We start from the raw sequence: 17834 nt of genomic DNA on the forward strand, positions 1-17834 counted from the left end.
TCCATAACCTAATGGTAATCGTAATTTTTAATCCCAACAACATTGTTGGTTCGAATCCATGTGGTCACTAGGTGTCGTGGCACCCCCATAGCTATACGTTATGTCAATCATACTCACCACATGTTGCCACATATTCGTCACCTCATATAAAAACTTCTTAAAACGAATCGTTAATTCAATCATACTCATCAAATGTTACCACATCATTCATCACCTCATACAAAAGCTTCTTAAAACAAACTGTTATTTCAATCATACTCATCAAATATTACCACATCATTCATCACCTCATACATAAACTTCGTAAAACAAACGGTTATTCCAATCATACTCGCCACATATTGCCACATTATTCGCCACCTCATACATAAACTTCTTAAAACGAACTGTTATTTCAATCATACTCATCAAAATATTGCCACATCATTCGTCACCTCATACATAACCTTTTTTTATTTCCAGTCATACTCGCCACATCATTCATTCACCCTCTCAAAATCGTTTTTAACATACAAAAAGCTAACTACTAATTTACACCTAATGTTTGTACCAAATCAATCCAAATCACATATTTGTTAAATTCGCTATGCCGATAAGTTTTTATCATAATTAAAGTGCGTCCAAATCGGCCCGAACAAAATTAGAAGAAAAAATGAAATTGACCTTTCAAAATGACCATTCAATTGAGTACCTATTCATGTATGGAGGGAAATTTGGAGGTACCAAGTCCTTCGATCCCGCGTCTTCCTCGCTAAATTTCTTCTACAGGAAAAAAAAAAAAACCACAACAATGGCTAGAAAACGAAGACCCAAAAAAAAGTAAGGCCACAAAGAGGCAAATTTATAAGTTTTGAAAGCATTAAACAGCCAATTTTGTGTGTGTGGATGTGTTGGGGGTTGCCATTAGAGAGAACAAATCAAAGAAAAGTGTGATAAAAACTGCAAAATTACAACAAAAAGAAGAAAAAAAGAAATCTTTTTGAAGAAAAAAAATAAATCTTTTTTCCCCCACCACCACAACGCCACCTCCAGCAAGAACAGCAAAAACAAAATCAAGAAAGGAAGAAAAAGAACCCCATAGAAAGCCCTCTTTCTTGTTTTTATTTTCTTTCAAGTTTTGGTTTTTTTGTTGTTTGGGAGCCACCAGCAGAGCAGAAGATTATCTGGGTTACATTTGTTTTTTGGTAAGGAGCTGCAGCTGGTTTTTTTTGGAGATTGATTTATAATTCTTCATGAAAAAAAATGTTCTTTTTATTTTATGGTTTTTGTTGTTTTGAAGCCACTAATAGAGCAAAGGGTTATTTGGGTGACATTTGTTTTTGTTAAAAGTTTGATCTTTGTAAGGAGTTGCAGCTGAGTTTTTTGAGATTGAATTTTGATTGATTTTTATGGTTGTTGTTGCTTTGAAGCTACCAGCAGAGCAAAAGAATATATGGGTAGGCTTGGTGGGTAGATAGTATTAGCATTATTCTCGTAGTTTCTTGTTCTTCGATTAATGCTATTGCCTGTTGTTTCTTATGCTCCGTATATCAGATTATTGTGTTTGGTATGGTCTGTTATGCTTTCGCTATTATTTGCTATGTCTTGTTCTATCTTTGTATTCTTTTTTCGAACTGTCTTGTTTTGTGTTACTTGAGCAGAGGGTCTTTCAGAAACAACCTTATATCTCCACGAGGTAGGGGTAAGACATGCGTATACTCTGGCCTCCCCAGACCCCACTTGTGAGATTGCATTGGGTATATTGTTGTACATTTGTTTTGTGTTAAAAGTTTGATCTTGATAAGGAGCTGATGCTGGTTTTTTTGAGATTGAATTTTGGATTAATTTAGTTCATAAAAAGAATTGTTTTTTTTGTGGTTTTTGTTGCTTTGAAGCCACCAGCAGGGCAAAGGTTATTTGGTTCACATTTGTTTCTTGTTGAAATTTTGATGCAGCTGATAGGTGCTGGTTATTTGAGATTGAATTTTTGATTAATTGATTTTTTTTTTGGTTTTTGTTGTTTTGAAGCCACCAGCAGAGCAAAGGGTTGTCTGGGTCATATTTATTTCTTGTTGGTGAGGTGCTGGGTTTTTTGAGATTGATTTGGGTGGATTTATATTATATCAAAGATGTCAAGTTTAGATATTACAAAAATGTGGAGGGATCCTGGTGCTCCGGCTGATTCATTCTATCTGGTTCGGCCGGAATGTAAGGATGTTCCCAAGTCCAAATTTAGAATCAAGGTTCGTATTTCCCTCTGTTCTAATTTATCTGATGTTGTTTGATTTGGTATGCAGTTTTAAGTAAGAAAGACAGACTTTTGAAACTTGTTTTCGGTGACATAATAGTTGTGTGCCTATAATAGTTTTGAAACTTGTGGTATAAAAAATGTTATAACATTTGTGGGACTACAAAAGCTTCTGATTAGGTACAATGGGGAGTTTAAAGTTGAATTATTTCTAAATATAAAGCAGATTAACAAGGACATAGTGTTAAGTGTGGAAATATTCGTTTTCTTTCCCCTTTTTTCCCTTTCTTTTTCTTCTTTTTGTGTTGAGATTTAAGCGTGATGTTTCAGCTTGTAGCACATACTTATTGAGCCGTCAAAAGCTTGGATTGTTAACACTCTTGTGGTTATTGAAGAATGATGTACTTCCTTCTTTTTTTAGGAGCATGTAGTTTGATTGCACAGCCCCCCTTGGATTATCGGTATGCATTCTAGGCTTTATAAAATGATTCATGGAGTAGCTTATGCCTCATGTAGTATAGATACATTGACGCTTGGAAGAATGATGTGCTTGTTGGGGATAAAAAGACGGGTTTTGGTATATTATGGAGGTTGGGATGGAGATGCAAGAGTGAACCATAAACCCCTTTCATATCCTGGTTATATATAGTACTATAGTAGTAGGAATTCATAGAAAACTGTGCTGCAAGAAATACTACAGCGAAAGAGGTAAAAGTGGCCTCTTGTTCTGGTTGTAGCCTCGTAGGTAGGTATGTATCTCCTCATTCTGTGTTGTCTGGAGGCTGGACAAGCATTGAGGACACAGAGGAGATGATAACTATTGACTATCTCTGTTGTTGTTTAGCTCTCAAGAAATTGCTCTAATTTGTCTGTTTTCCACTACAACTCAAGTTCTACTCATGTTTACTATCTAATGATCTACTTATTCAGAATGGAAAGACCCTAAGTGAAAGAAAATGGCGCGCTGCATTTTCTCCAGAAGGTTATCTTGATATTGGCAAAACACTTGGTCGAATTCATAGAGGGGTAAGCTTGACTGAAGGTTTATGTAGCATATGATTCATGAATATTTCTATTCAACATTTTTGTCATGTTGGCTTTTGGCTATTGCTCTTTTTATAAATAATTCAATGTGAGATGATTATTATAGTAATATAGTAACCATCACGTAACCATGACATTTTAGGGAATTCATCCATCAATTAGAGGTGAAGTTTGGGAATTCTTACTTGGTTGCTATGATCCAAAAAGCTCACATGCAGAACGAGAGGATATACGAAAACAACGGAGGTACTTTACTTTCTTTTCCAACAAAAGCATAAATTGCTTATTTTCTTGTCAAAAAGAAAAAAAGTATAGATTGATTATATGTTACCTAAATATTCGGAGTGTCAAGTCCCACATTGGTTGAGAGAATTTGTTGTGATCCTCCTGATATAATATTGGACTAGCTTTTGGTATTAAGCTGAAGGTTCATTTCTTTTTATGGTATCATAGCTAGCCCTGCTGGTTCTTGTTGTTGTTATGTTTCTCAAAATTGCCCCCCGTGTCATTTTATCCATACTCTAGTTGTCCACTCCTGGGTGATTTTTGTGAATGTCTAGTCCCACATTGGTTGTGGTCTCCTTAAATGGTCTGTAAGCAATCCTCGTATCATGAGCTTGTTTTTGTGGTTGAGTTACGCGCAAGGTCCATTTCTTCACGAGTAGGAATGCCCTTCTCATCACAAAGGATGCACAATGCTATCTCATCTTTATTGCTAGTGTCTAGAAAATGTTCTACTTGTTGCATTTCCGGGAGACATTTAAGGGTCGTTCGGTAGAGTGTATAAGAATTATATTGGAAAGGGTGTATTACTTATGCGCGGATGAGATTAGTTATGCTAAGACTTTCTTATCCAATGTTTAATTAGTTTGGTGTATTAAATGTAGTTCTGTCTTTAACCATGTATTAATAACCTTGTAACTCAATGTATTAGTTATACACCCTATAATACTGAATAGGGTGTATAACTAATACATGTATTAGTTGTATATAGGCTGAAAATCCTATCAAACGAAGGATTAAATAATACCACAGCTAATCCATGTATCATTTCTTCTAATACATCCTACTAAATGACCCTTTAGTCTATCTTGCATGGGATTCAAAGCTCGTCGGTTTTTGAAGATGCAAGTCCTATAGTTCTCATCTTGCTTTACTACTATGAAATAACTACCCTCAAATTATCTTCATATGCAAATCTGATGAGAATTTGACATTCCGCTGTCAAAATGAAACTTATCCATGTTCTAAATGGTAATCTGGACAAGCATTTCTTGTGTACTGTTATGAATCTTTAGGGAAGGATCGATTCACAGGGCGATATATAAATCAGCTCGTTAAACGGAGGCTGAAACCTTAGAGTTCATTAAAAGAGAGAACTCCGATCTCTTCAGCTCTTTAAAGGGAGACAAAAACCTTAGAGTTCAATGGAAGAGAGAACTCTGATCTCTTGTTTTTTGCTTAATTATGACTTAATGATTTATTCATCAAAAGCCCCTTTAAATAAGAGTCTTATTACATCAATAGGAAGTCTAATTCTTATGAAAGTAGGAGACCTAAATCCTATTCCAAACTATTAACTATAACTTAACCTAATCCTTATGAAACTATGAAACTAAACCTTATTCTAGAATAATAAATAAAGCAACTAAAAATATAATTAAATACTTAAATTAATGACTTCCAACGCATCCCTAACATTACTCCCCTCACGTTGAAAGAGCTTGTCCTCAAGCTCAAGTTTCGGGCCAATCGAAAATTTGGATCAGTATCAACTTATCCAATTCCAGCCCTAGCTTGAAGTTGACATTGATAAATTTCGACTCTATCAGTTTGTTGAAGCATGACTAATTTGCCCATCAGATTGCTACTTTCATGAGGTCCAAATCGCTGATATTCTTCCCAACTCATTGAGCCTTTCGCTCGTTTAAGTTGATAATACCATAATGGTGCTAGTCTGAACATGTGAAATCCAGCCACACCAATCTTTTTTGCTATCATTGTTTGTTGATTTTTATCAAAAAAATGTTCACAACGATATGCTCGAATTAATGAATTACTGGTGCGTTATAAGTAGGAAAATCCATCCTTGCATACCTTGGTATTGTCAAATTGGAATTTCCACTAGTTTGATGATTCTGATCAGCCGGTTGAATATGCAGCGTATTACCTCTAGGAGCCGGATTTGTTGATCTACCTGTTGTCGGAGCACTACTGGTCTCTACCCCATGGACTGTTAGTTTTGTAGAGCCAATTCCCAAGCTAGAAAATTGTTCTTGAATAGCTTGGACAATTTTTTCACCGAGAAGTTGTTCCATCGCTGCAAGTTTAGAGTCCATTAGTGTTTCTGTTATCACATGTTCTTCTTGAAACCTAGAATTGATCTCATCGTCCATTGTGTTAGGCTCTGATACCAAATTGTTATGAATCTTTAGGGAAGGATCGATTCACAGGGCGATATATAAATCAGCTCGTTAAAGGGAGGCTGAAACCTTAGAGTTCATTAAAAGAGAGAACTCCGATCTCTTCAGCTCTTTAAAGGGAGACAAAAACCTTAGAGTTTAATGGAAGAGAGAACTCTGATCTCTTGTTTTTTGCTTAATTATGCTTACTGATTTATTCATCAAAAGCCCCTTTAAATAGGAGTCTTATTACATCAATAGGAAGTCTAATTCTTATGAAAGTAGGAGACCTAAATCCTATTCCAAACTAATAACTATAACTTAACCTAATCCTTATGAAACTATGAAACTAAACCTTATTCTAGAATAATAAATAAAGCAACTAAAAATATAATTAAATACTTAAATTAATGACTTCCAACGCATCCCTAACTGTGTACTTTCAGGACACAATACGCTATACTAAAAGAAGAATGCCGCACAATGTTTCCGGTGATTGGAAGTGGTCGATATATTACTGCACCTGTAATAACAGAAGACGGCGATCCTATTCTAGATCCTTTAGTACTTCAAGAGGCAAAAGCAGCAAAAGAGGCAAAAGAAGCTACTTCATGTAGTCAAGGAAATGGTAATCATGAAGATGTAGAGTTCTCAACTTGTGTCCTTTCCATTCTCTTCTCTCTTTTTTCTTGTGTATGGCTGTCCAGTCGTTGAATGCTTCATGACGTTGAGATTTAATCCTCTACTTTCCGTGCAGTAACAGGTGCTTCCGATGATTATGAAATGGTAAAGGAGGATGACAAAAGAGTAATAGAGTGGAAACTCTCGTTACACCAGATAGGTTGGTTATTATAAATGTAGATTTCACTTGATCTATTTTCCTAGTCAATCTGCCGAAGTATGGATTTGACAGATCCATTAGAGATTTATCCTATCAATATGAGAGTACTTGTCGGTTTCCTTTCTCTTCATATTGATATTTTCTTTGTTTATGTCTTGTAACCTTTCATTTCTTGGGTTCGTGCTTATTCTAGGACTCGATGTGGCTCGAACCGACAGGTCACTGGTCTTTTATGAGAAACAAGAGAATCTATCGAAGCTTTGGGATATCCTTTCTGTTTATGCTTGGTTTGACAAAGATGTTAATTATTGTCAAGGTGGGTTATCACAATATCTTCTTGAAATTAATTTTTTTCACTCTCTTGGTTTCTCCTCGGTTCTACAATTACTGAGCCACAATGAATTATTGATTACTTTTTCTTCTTGTTTGTTCCAAAACTATAAAGATCGGTTGATATATTTTTAGGTAACGTGATGGTATACAACTACAACAATATGCCTAGTATAGTCCCACAAGTGGGGTCTGGGGAAGGTAGAGTGTTTGCAGACCTTACCTCTACCTTTTCAGGTAGAGAGGTTGTTTCCGAAAGACCCTCGGTTCAAAGAAAGAAAAAACACAACAGTAATGAAGACATACGCAATAGCTAGATAGTAAGAAAATAGAGGCATATGAAGCAACAAGTAGTAATAGGAAACTGAAAGTGAGAAACATGGCAGTAGTAAAAATACGGAAAACAATACTAATACCATTGGTCGGAGAGACCCGACGCAAAACTATTTACGAGCCTTCTACCCGAATTCTTGACCTCCACACCATCCTATCAAGGGTCATGTCCTCGATAAGCCTTCTTTCCAAACTCGTTAACACCGAAACACCCGCCATGAAGGTCACTCAAAGTAACCTACTCGAGCTTCGCCCTTTGTATTGTACCGCCTGGAAAGAGGCTCGCTAGCCTTTTTCTTTCCCTGCACCTAAAAGTTGCCTTAGTTCCCTTTTCCAAAAAAAAAAAAAAAGACCTAAGCTGCTTCTATGCTGTCCGATCCTTCTTGACAAAGAGAATGGCATACTTAGGTCTCAGGATGAGATTTTGAAAGAGTAACCGCAATATCGATTGGCTTGGAGAGGAAAGGAAACCCAGGACTGAAAACAAAAAGGATAGGAATGAATTGAATAAAGAAAGAATATATAGAACCTTGAGCATTTTCTCTTCTCGGCAATGGTTGGGGGGGTGGGTCTTCCCTTTCTCAATTATGATGTACTCGGTTAGGTTGCCATCTAGGTCTCGGTCGGGGGCGACTTCCAAATTATGGTCTCATTCTTCCCTTGATTCACGATCCTTGCAGCTGAATTAATCCCCCATGTGTCGGGACCTGAACCGTGGTGGTGCTCTTCTACAACTTCTTCTACATAGGCGAGGAATCCCCTAAATTCAAATAAGATCTTTCTCCGCTCCGTCAAAAGCCTAATTGAGACAAATCAGCTCTTACTGTTCTCCGGTCTTTGCTCTTGAAGATCCGCTCTTGAGAACCTCTATCTCTTTCTTCAAAGCCTCATTCGAAGCTTGTCAGTCTTACATACAATATATTACCCGCAAGTTCATCTTCTTTGATAGGATATTAGATTAGTCAGCAATCCAAGTTCCAGCTGGTTCTCAAACTTTAGAGGTGGCCTTACTTCCTTTTTAAAGCAAACATGTGGACATAAAAAGAATGAAATTGATAGAATAGAGGAAGATTAATGTGCAGCTGATTCTATACCAGCCGATTCAATTGTTCAGGCTTGCTATGTCCTGCCTGCTCACTTTTTCCTAATACTTCTTCAGCCTACCTCTACCTCTCCTCAAGTCCTCCAGAGTCAACCTCCCACACCTCCTTACTAGTGCATCTCCTCTTTCCATGCCAAACCATCTCTGCCTAGCCTCTCAAATCTTGTCTGCCATGGAGGTCACTTCTACCTTGCCCCAAATATCTTCATTTCTGACCATATCTCTTCTAGTAAACCTACACATCCATCTTAACATCTTCATTTGCGCAACTTTCATCTTTTGGGCATGAGAGTTCTGGACTGGCCAACATTCCGCCCTATGCAACGGTCTAACTAATGCTCACCCACATAAGACACCAGATGCTAGCCTCCATTTCAACCACCGCATCCAATGCGATGTGTGACATACTTGTTTTGATATATGCGTATCTATTGAAATCTTTTAAACGATGTGATGATATGCTTATCTATTACTTTTTGCTTCTTATTTGTTCTAAATCTATAAAGATCTTGACTTTGCTGAACAGGGATGAGTGATCTTTGCTCTCCAATGATTATTCTTCTCGATGATGAAGCAGATGCATTTTGGTGCTTTGAACGTTTAATGAGAAGACTGGTATATATTCATAATCTTTACTCAAACAGCATTCTTACATCATATCTGATGATGTAAAGTACTTCCCAAGTATGTGCTTTCCAAGTATTACTTATTGACTGTGAATTGTGATGCTCCTTGTTCCCCAAATTTTCCTGGATGCCAACATTATCATTCTGCAGAGCATCTCTTTTGGTCTCATCTTTACCTGAATTTTAGTACCATCCAGATATGTGCGCTTTCTCAAGATACAATGACATACCCAATGACCAGTGTAACCTCACAAGTGGGGTATGGGGAGGGTGGTGTGTACGCAACCTTACCCCTACATTATGAAGGTAGAGAGACTGTTCCTGATAGACGTAACACATATCAAAATCAAGTATGTAAAACAAATACATTAGCGAAGAAATCATGCTGAAAACAATGAAGAAGTGAACAGTAGAAAGGACAAATAATACGATAACTAAAACAAAGAAAATAACGGATAATACTAAAATTAAACAGTAAGATAGCAGGAGAGTAATTCTTCATAAAAAAAAAAGATAGCAGGAGAGTAATTTTAACAATACTAACAAGGGAAGTAGACAACATTTGACTACCTACCAACCTCTCTCTAAAAGATTGGGTCACGTTTACCATGAAAAGAGTGTTAACTATAAGAATATAGGACTATACTTTAGACATGTCATCATAAATGGATTTAGTAGTTCGAGAAATTGCATCCCATAGTGTTTGCTACGATGCAACACACACACATAGATTGCAACAACATGGACTATACCGAGCATGTGAATGGACCAGCAATAGATATTTGCTAGCCATCCCAAATATGACCATCCAACCGCTATTAATATCTTCCCGCAGTTGTCCTGTTTGTGCACATGCTTTGCTTTCCATGTTAAAGCAGAGTTACCTTAATTGGCATCCTAATTTAAACTGATGTTGAGATGTTAAGATTGTCATGCAACCATAATCTCATGTTATGATATTGTGAGAAAAGCTGCATATGAGATGGTACATGTAGGAAAATTCTTCACCCTTTGTAGTTGAAGTGGAGTATATTTATGATACCAACAACAACATACCCAGTGTAATATCACAGTGAGGTCTGGAGACCAGAATATTAGTCGGAATGATGTAGCAGGAACAATCATAAGCTAATAAGTTTCTTGTCTAGCAGATTTACTGTCTGTTATTTCATTTTGGTTATAAACTTTTGTTCTTACTACACTCACCATATTTTGAGCCATATCTTCAGTTATTTGTGTTACTGTATGTTATATACTTTTGCAATTACTGTGACTAATACCAACTATTGTGTTTTCAAAGAGAGGAAATTTCAGGTACACTGAGAGTTCTGTCGGAGTAGAATCGCAGCTAAATAATCTAGCTTCAGTAACTCAAGTTATTGATCCCAAACTTCACCAACACTTAGGTAATTCTGTTTACTTTAATGTTTAAATACTCTGCACTAAGCAGACAGTTATAACTTCCTTTCTATCAAGACATGATGCTCTGGTATAAGTTGTTAATATGATGTCCTCTTTCCTTTCCTTTTTAAGTTAATGGTCAAAACACACTTGAGCTATCTCTTGTTCGCAAGTTCCGCACTCCAACTATAAGTTGTTCTCTTTTCCTATCTGAACTATCACCAACTATGTATTAAAACACACCTCGAAGCAGATTAGGCCAAATATCTGTTGTGATAGTTCATGTAGGAAAATGGAACAACCGGTGGTAGTTCAGGTAGGAAAAGAGAACAAATGATAGTTGAGGTGTGAAACTTAAGAAAGTGATAGTTCATATGTGTTTTTGACCATTATCTCTCTCTTTTTTTAAAACTACTTCCTCATATCTCCTTGTGAATAAAAGTAACATAGTTCATTCCTTCTGAACTTGGATTGACAGATAAATTAGGTGGAGGTGATTACCTGTTTGCTGTCCGGATGCTCATGGTTTTGTTCCGTCGAGAGTTTTCTTTTTGTGATTCATTATATCTTTGGGAGGTAAGGTTTCTCTACTGAAAAAACTATCCAGTGTTTGTTTATTCGACGATCAAATCATGTTCTTATTGTTCCTAAATTTTCTTTGCTCCGTCTTGACCTTTTTTGAACAGATGATGTGGGCGCTGGAATATGATCCAGACTTGTTTCTTACATATGAAGACCCTGAATTAGCTGCGGACAAATCTGAAGAATCTAAATCAAAAGCAAAGTCACGCCAGGTTGGGAAATTTGAGCGAGAAAACATGAAAAATGCAGGCAAAGCTGCAGAAGCCCCCCTCCCCATTTCCGTTTTCCTAGTAGCCAGTGTCCTGAAAGACAAGAGTGATAAATTGCTGACAGAAGCAAGAGGACTGGACGACGTTGTTAAGGTTTTTAACTACATAATTTAAGTACTATTTCGAAGTTTAACTAATATATATACATTGACAATGTGAAGAAATTTTTACACTGTCAAGTTGCCTAAAGGATACATGCTGCTACAGCAGGTAAAGGTGATCTGATAGTGTTAAAACTCCTTACCGTCAGTGGATATTAGTTAGACACTTCTTTCTAATGTCTTCTTGTAGGAAACTTCATAAGCAACGGGGTCAACGTTGGCAATATTCACGTGTCATGAAAATCTTGAAAATACCCATGCATCTTTTCTTGTAGTACTAATCTAGAGGGGACTTTAAATTGATTTCAGTGAAACAACAAGAAGTCCATGGAAAGTCACTTTCAAACACTAAAAATTCAAGAAAAACATATGAACGGTAGTCATTTTAATTAGAAATGACATGGACTAAATACAATTGTATTTATACTCATTCTTGGTAAGGTTCATTGTTTTCCCTTCATGGATTCATATTTTAATCGTCTGCTTATTATTTCCAGATACTCAATGATGTTAACGGAAACCTGGACGCTAAAAAGGCTTGCACCGGTGCAATGAAACTTCACAGGAAGTATCTTAAAAAGGTAATCTCTGAATCCTGTTGATGACTACATGCAAATGTCATTCCAACAACAATTCTAAAGCAATACATAGCAGTGCGGTGTAGGCCAGGGGCAGAGCTAAGGGCGCAAGGGGTTCATCCGAACTTCCCTTTGCGAAAATATTATACTGTACATATATAAAATGTCAAAATTATCTTGTATGTACTTATAGTATATGTTAAATCCCTTAGCTTCTTCGTTTATTTACTTCTTTATATTATGAATCCCCTTCGTGAAAATTTTGGCTTCACCACGGGTGCATGCAAATGTCTATATATCAGAAACTGTCATTTATTAGTATTAGCATATTACGGAACATATTATATTAGCAATATATGCAAGATTGATTCTGCAAGAAGTTATTACCTCTTGAAATACTAATGTTGGTTAAAACAGGCGGCGAACACCCACAGGTAGCCGAGCCAGGAGAAACTGCTAGGTGATTCATAAACCATGGAGCTCATGTAAGTAGCCTTTGTTACCCTCTTCCTTTAACCTTGTGGCTCTCTTTCTGAGCACATTGCTTTCGGCTATAAAATGTACTTCCTCTGCTCCAGTTTATGTGACACTTCCTTTTTAGTCCGTTCCAACAGACTTGTTAATGATTTTTTTCTATAACCACAGATGTTATGGCACATTTAAGGCCACATGTTTCAAAAGATTTATATCCACACAAATTTTATGGCACGTCTTAGACCACAAGTTTAAAAGTTTTTAGTTCTTTCTTAAACACCATTTTGATTCAAATTATGTCATATAAATTGGAATGAAGTATATAATAAGATCAATCTGATTTGTACTTACTCTGAGTTCTGGATTCAGTTGAGCCGATAATCTTTTGAAAACAGCCTCTCTACCTCTACGAGGAAGGGGTAAGGTCCACACCCCATTTTGTGAGATTTCACTGGATATGTTGTTATTGTGGTCTGGATTCGCTTCTGGTGTATTCCGACTTTCTAAATGAACACCATTTTTTATGCAGACCAAGAAGGCTCTAACAAGTTTGATACTCTGATTTTTCGGCCAAGTCAACGGACAATGGCTGCTTTTGTATACTGTGATACTGATTTAGTAAAGAGAAATATGTAAATTGTCATTCTTTGTGGTTCCATATTTGGAACTATCATGTACATGTAAATTTTTTTCCAAGTAGTAAAAATATGCCTTCAGGGTTGATGTATACAAAAACACACTTCCAAAGCATGTAATTAATTTTACTTTTAGAGAGCCATGTTTAACATAATGCTGCTATTTACTTATATATGAGAAAAAAAGAACAGATATAGTCAAACCTTTCTATAACAATAATTGGTTGTTATACACTTATAACAATATTTGACATTCATATTTTATATGATTATTCTAGATAAAAATTACCCAAGAAATGACATGGATGTTATAGAGGTAATTTTAGAAAGAATGTATTGTTGCAATGATGGATATTGTTGTTTATAAGTATAAAGCTATAATAGAGGAAAAATATAAAATAAAAATTGATATTAAAGAAAATTTTGTTTGTTATAATAAAATGATGTTATAAAAAATGATTATTATAGAAAAGTATGATGGTACAATATTTTGGACAAACTAGAAGAACTATAGATGGTATGGCTATTTATTTGCAAAAGACTCCATAAGAGTTTTTTTTTTTAAGTTGAAGTCAAAAAAGGATATTTGATTTATTTCAACTATGAATGAAAAAAAAAATTAAAAAGAGTAAAGGTTGAGAAAATATATTTGGAGGTTGAATTTGTATTTGGAGTCTTGGAGATACATTTCACTTGAATTTTCTGAAAAAGATTTTGAAAATAATGAAAATAACTTTCATTCTAAGTTGAAGTTGAAATTAATGAAATAACTTTCATGGACATATGGGGTCATGATAAGACAGTTTGATTTTTTATATTTGATTGACAGACTCTGATTGACCTAATATTTAGTAGGTTCATAAAAAATTGTTTGCTGATCAATAATCATTGCTTTGCCATGTCTAACATTGTTTATTTTAGCATTTCGCGGATTTTATGTGTATTAGTACATGCTCATTTTTATGAAGACGAAAGGATATATATTCAAAATTTATATCAAAATTGGCAAGTCATTGATGTCAAGTGTTTGGATAACATAGGATTATACAGAGTATGTTGTATTGTTTATACCTACCGAGGTTCTTAATATGACACATGGTAAAAATTTACCCATATTCGATGTTTATATTGTATAAGATAATAAATATTTAGTAATAAATAATTAAGTGAGAATACATATCAACCATAATTAAATGATAAATGTATGTGTGAAAGATATTTGTCTTTCATTCACATCTTTCGTGCAAACATAGGTCCAATACTAATGCACCATTTTCTCCGAACAAAATATCGAATATTTATAATATTGTGGTATGTTCAGGATCGAGATAGTGTTGATCAACCAACTGAACCTCTACCCTCATTTGAATATCAGGAAGGAGAGGTTGTTCTAATTTCATGTGCAACCTCACACTCAGAAATCCACGATTCTGATTCGATTTCTCACCTTATAATCCGTCCCCTATTTCCCCTTCCTTACCCCAATTTTATGAACAAAAAAAAATCACTTGAAGAAGAGTACTAAAGTAGAAATTTGAAGAAATATTAAAAATAGTACTCCTTGTGAGAAGAACTAGAACAAATAGTGTATCTAAAACCCTATAAATAATCCATTCTATGTACTTCCTATTGAAGTAACATAAAAAAAAATTCAACAATATCCACTTACTCTCACCACCAAACTCCACTACACAAGAAAGAAAAAAAAAGTTTCATGTTTCATTTGTGTTGTAAGTTTTTTTTCTTAAAAAAATAGATACATCAATCAAACAAGTATACATTATTTTTTTCTTGTCTTAAAAACTTTGTTTACAAAGTCTTGTAATTTCCATATCATGTCTTTTACAACTCCCAACTTCAGTTCCATTTTGCCTCTAGAGAAAATCTTGAAACAGAAACCTGCAATAAATAAGCATGGATCATCAAAGGTGGATCCAGGATTTGACGTTACGTTTACAGATTTCTATAATGATCTCAAGTTAATATACTATAGTAACTGAGTACAGAGTCAAATATTTGTAGTGGATCTCTTGTGAAATCCGCGTCCAAGAAAATGACTTATGTCATACCAAACACATCATTAAACATTTACTATCAACTTAAACATGAAACTTTCATCTATATGCTATCTGGTTAATTTACTAATATTATCATCAATCTTTTAATAGGAATACATGTTCTACAATCCAATGGAACCCCAGAAAACATTTTTTTTTCTTGAGAAAATGACTTCTGTCATACCAAACACATCGTATATGAGTTCACTTTTATCACAAAAAAGAAGATGTGAGTATACCAGTTGATAGGATGGGAAATCAGTGGAATTGGTCTGTCAACAGAAGAAAAGTGAGGAGAGCAAGCAAAACTGCAGGCAATAAACCAACTTGGGATTTGAATGCTGCATGACTTTTGGGAAAATTTGGTGGTAACGCGCATTCTTCACCGTTGAAAATCACCTTAGAAGGGAATCCATCTCCACCTTCAATGTTAACATTTGGTGTATTTTTCTTCAAGAATGAGATCACTGATTGTTGTTTTCCAGGTACTTTTGGATCCTTATTAGGATTAGTTCCATTCACTTGTCCAACCAAATAGGTCAATCCTTTCAAGCCTTGCATAAAAATCGTATTGGTTCGTTGAGGTAACTTAGTCCCATTGAATGAGTAAACGTTTTCATAGCCATCACCAATATTCTTCTTCATCTGAACAGCTGTGAACCAGTCTACAAACGGGTCGTTTCCCCAGTTAAAGAGAGTCATACGAGCCGTCCATCCAGTTTTGTAATTGCTTTCCAAGTGCCAATTGATACTAACTCCACAGTTATCAGGACAGGGGAGTTTATTTGGCATTGAGCCTAAACGCTTGATCCTGTTCCATTCTTTAGCTAATTTTTCCCTGTCTTGGAACGGAACTAGAAGGGCTTGTGCAGGGAGAGGCAATGGCTTTGCATTCCCGTCACATTTAGACGTCTGTTCACAGCCACAGGCACAAGTGTTGCAGGGGACAACAGAGTCAGTATAGAAAGCTGAGAAAGAAACACAGCATTTCGCCTGTTTTGGCTGTGGACGCGAAATGTTGCAAGTGATTTGCCAACTAGCAACAGCATTAAGAGTAATTCCGATTTTACTAGGATCAGGGAATCCTGTTGGATCAACTCTAATAGGCGGGCCACATTTGTAGGACGGATTAACTCTACCCTCGATTTTCCAGTTCTGAGGCGGATACAGGGCAGTTCTGTTCATATCAGGAGGAAGTTTGAAAACTTCCATCTGGAAAATAGATCGAGCCTTAGTCCCGTTCATAGTAGTTGGCAAGAGAGCTCCATTTTTGCAACAAAATGGTAACTTGCCAAGTTTGTCATTATTTTCCATTTCAGGTGGCAAATCGGATATGACTGGCTTCTTTTGGCAATTCATAACAACACTGAAATCGAAATCCTTGTAGTATTGTCCTTGAGGTCCGTAAATGCATTCAGAAGGGTCTTTTTTATGAGTGTAGGCACCTTTCATGCTATAAATGAACTCGTTCCTCATCCACTCCCACGTCAAATTCCAACGATCAAGACGTCCTAATGGACTGATGTTGTCAATGGTGACCTGAGCTTGATACTTGTTCTCAAACGCGGATAGAACATCATATGTGAACGAAAGGTCTCCGTTTTGACGTTCCATAAACTTGATGGAAGTATTTTTTGGCTTGAACTTTGGATCCTTTTTGCAGCACATCTGCATAAAAGTTTCTGCAAATTTCACAACAAATACAACATTTTCAGATTCAAACACAATTATAGTAATCAAAAATATGTAGTGTTTGCAATATTAATTTGAGATCGTTGTAAAAACACAATTCTCGATTTACCCTTTATTGCATTCTCTATAGTCATGCATGCATAGTGAATCCAATTATTATTGTAATATTAATTTGAGATCGTTGTAAAAACCGTAAATGAAACTGAGTATATATGTATATATTATACGTACTGAATTTCTTAGGAACAGGGCATTTGTATCCATCATTGAGAAGATTAATTGACTTCGGCATTGGAGTTGATTTCGTCGGAACCCCAAATTGCGTCCCTTTTATCTTCACCTGCGCCGCCATCTGAGTAAAATCTCCGGCGGTATCAATCGCCGTTTTCAGATCAGCCTGCGGGAACCCAGCCAAAACGGTACCGTTTTTCCCGGTTTTAACCGGAAATCCGTCGCCGCCCATAGCCACAGCTCCATCAGTAGAAATCAAAACCTCATTATGCTGAAACCCTACCTGAACTTTCCATGATTTCAGTTCAAATAAACCCGTATTTATCACCGTCAACATCGACGTAAAAGCCCATGCCTGTGCCGTTACGTTTTTCACAAAAGGATATTCCCTTTCCCGATTATCAAACGCGTACGTCACGAATACACCGTCGCAATTCTCTTGCGCCGGCGGCGGCGCCGCCTTAACCACCTCCTCGCCGCCGTAATCCTGACCATTACATACCTCAATACTATAACAAAACACAACTAGCACAATGCAATTGATCAAATTCATCCATGGTATTTTCATTCCTTCACTTCTTACGATCATTTGAAGGAATTTCAATGGCGGAAATTAGTTGATCTTTATTTATTTTTTTTTTTTTTTATTTCCTGTTTTTTTTTCAGGTGTATCTCAGTTCAATTTTTGTTTTTTTTTACCGGCGGAAGAGGAAGAGGACGATGATGAACTGATGCCGCGTGAAAAAAACACACGGCAATCAAATCGATCAACTATGTCTCAATTCCAAATAAGTTGATTAATGTTGAATATGGAGAGAGAAAAAATGAACGATACACAAAGATGAAAGATTATGAATCAAACAATTAAAACGAATTTTGAATGACTTGTTCAACGTGCAATATTGTTCC

General features: G+C 36.0%; 2 protein-coding genes across 5 annotated transcripts; one reads left to right on the forward strand and one right to left on the reverse strand.

Moving 5' to 3' along the window:
• Positions 1 to 785: 785 nt before the first annotated feature.
• On the forward strand, positions 786 to 12321 carry LOC125865942 (rab GTPase-activating protein 22-like). Of its 4 annotated transcripts, none has more exons than XM_049546208.1 (13): positions 786 to 1184; positions 2008 to 2222; positions 3158 to 3253; positions 3414 to 3517; positions 6120 to 6301; positions 6437 to 6514; positions 6708 to 6830; positions 8806 to 8894; positions 10206 to 10311; positions 10785 to 10882; positions 10993 to 11250; positions 11756 to 11839; positions 12254 to 12321. In XM_049546208.1, the coding sequence occupies exons 2-13, from the start codon at positions 2109 to 2111 to the stop codon at positions 12272 to 12274; spliced, it is 1353 nt and encodes a 450-aa protein (XP_049402165.1). In that variant the 5' UTR covers positions 786 to 1184; positions 2008 to 2108; the 3' UTR covers positions 12275 to 12321. The 4 variants fall into 4 exon arrangements, with proteins under 4 accessions (XP_049402165.1, XP_049402167.1, XP_049402164.1 ...); XM_049546210.1 differs by having other exon boundaries at positions 6120 to 6286; XM_049546207.1 differs by having other exon boundaries at positions 787 to 1184; positions 6431 to 6514.
• A 2900-nt stretch (positions 12322 to 15221) lies between these two features.
• Positions 15222 to 17757, reverse strand: LOC125865785 (COBRA-like protein 10). The gene is made up of 2 exons (XM_049546035.1): positions 16926 to 17757; positions 15222 to 16684 (listed from the first exon to the last, which is right to left on the reverse strand). Exons 1-2 carry the CDS (start codon positions 17512 to 17514, stop codon positions 15261 to 15263), a joined length of 2013 nt encoding a protein of 670 aa, XP_049401992.1. The 5' UTR covers positions 17515 to 17757; the 3' UTR covers positions 15222 to 15260.
• Positions 17758 to 17834: the final 77 nt, after the last annotated feature.

This window comes from Solanum stenotomum, chromosome 5, assembly GCF_019186545.1.
Source record: "Solanum stenotomum isolate F172 chromosome 5, ASM1918654v1, whole genome shotgun sequence".
In the NCBI taxonomy this organism is placed as follows: Eukaryota; Viridiplantae; Streptophyta; class Magnoliopsida; order Solanales; family Solanaceae; genus Solanum; species Solanum stenotomum.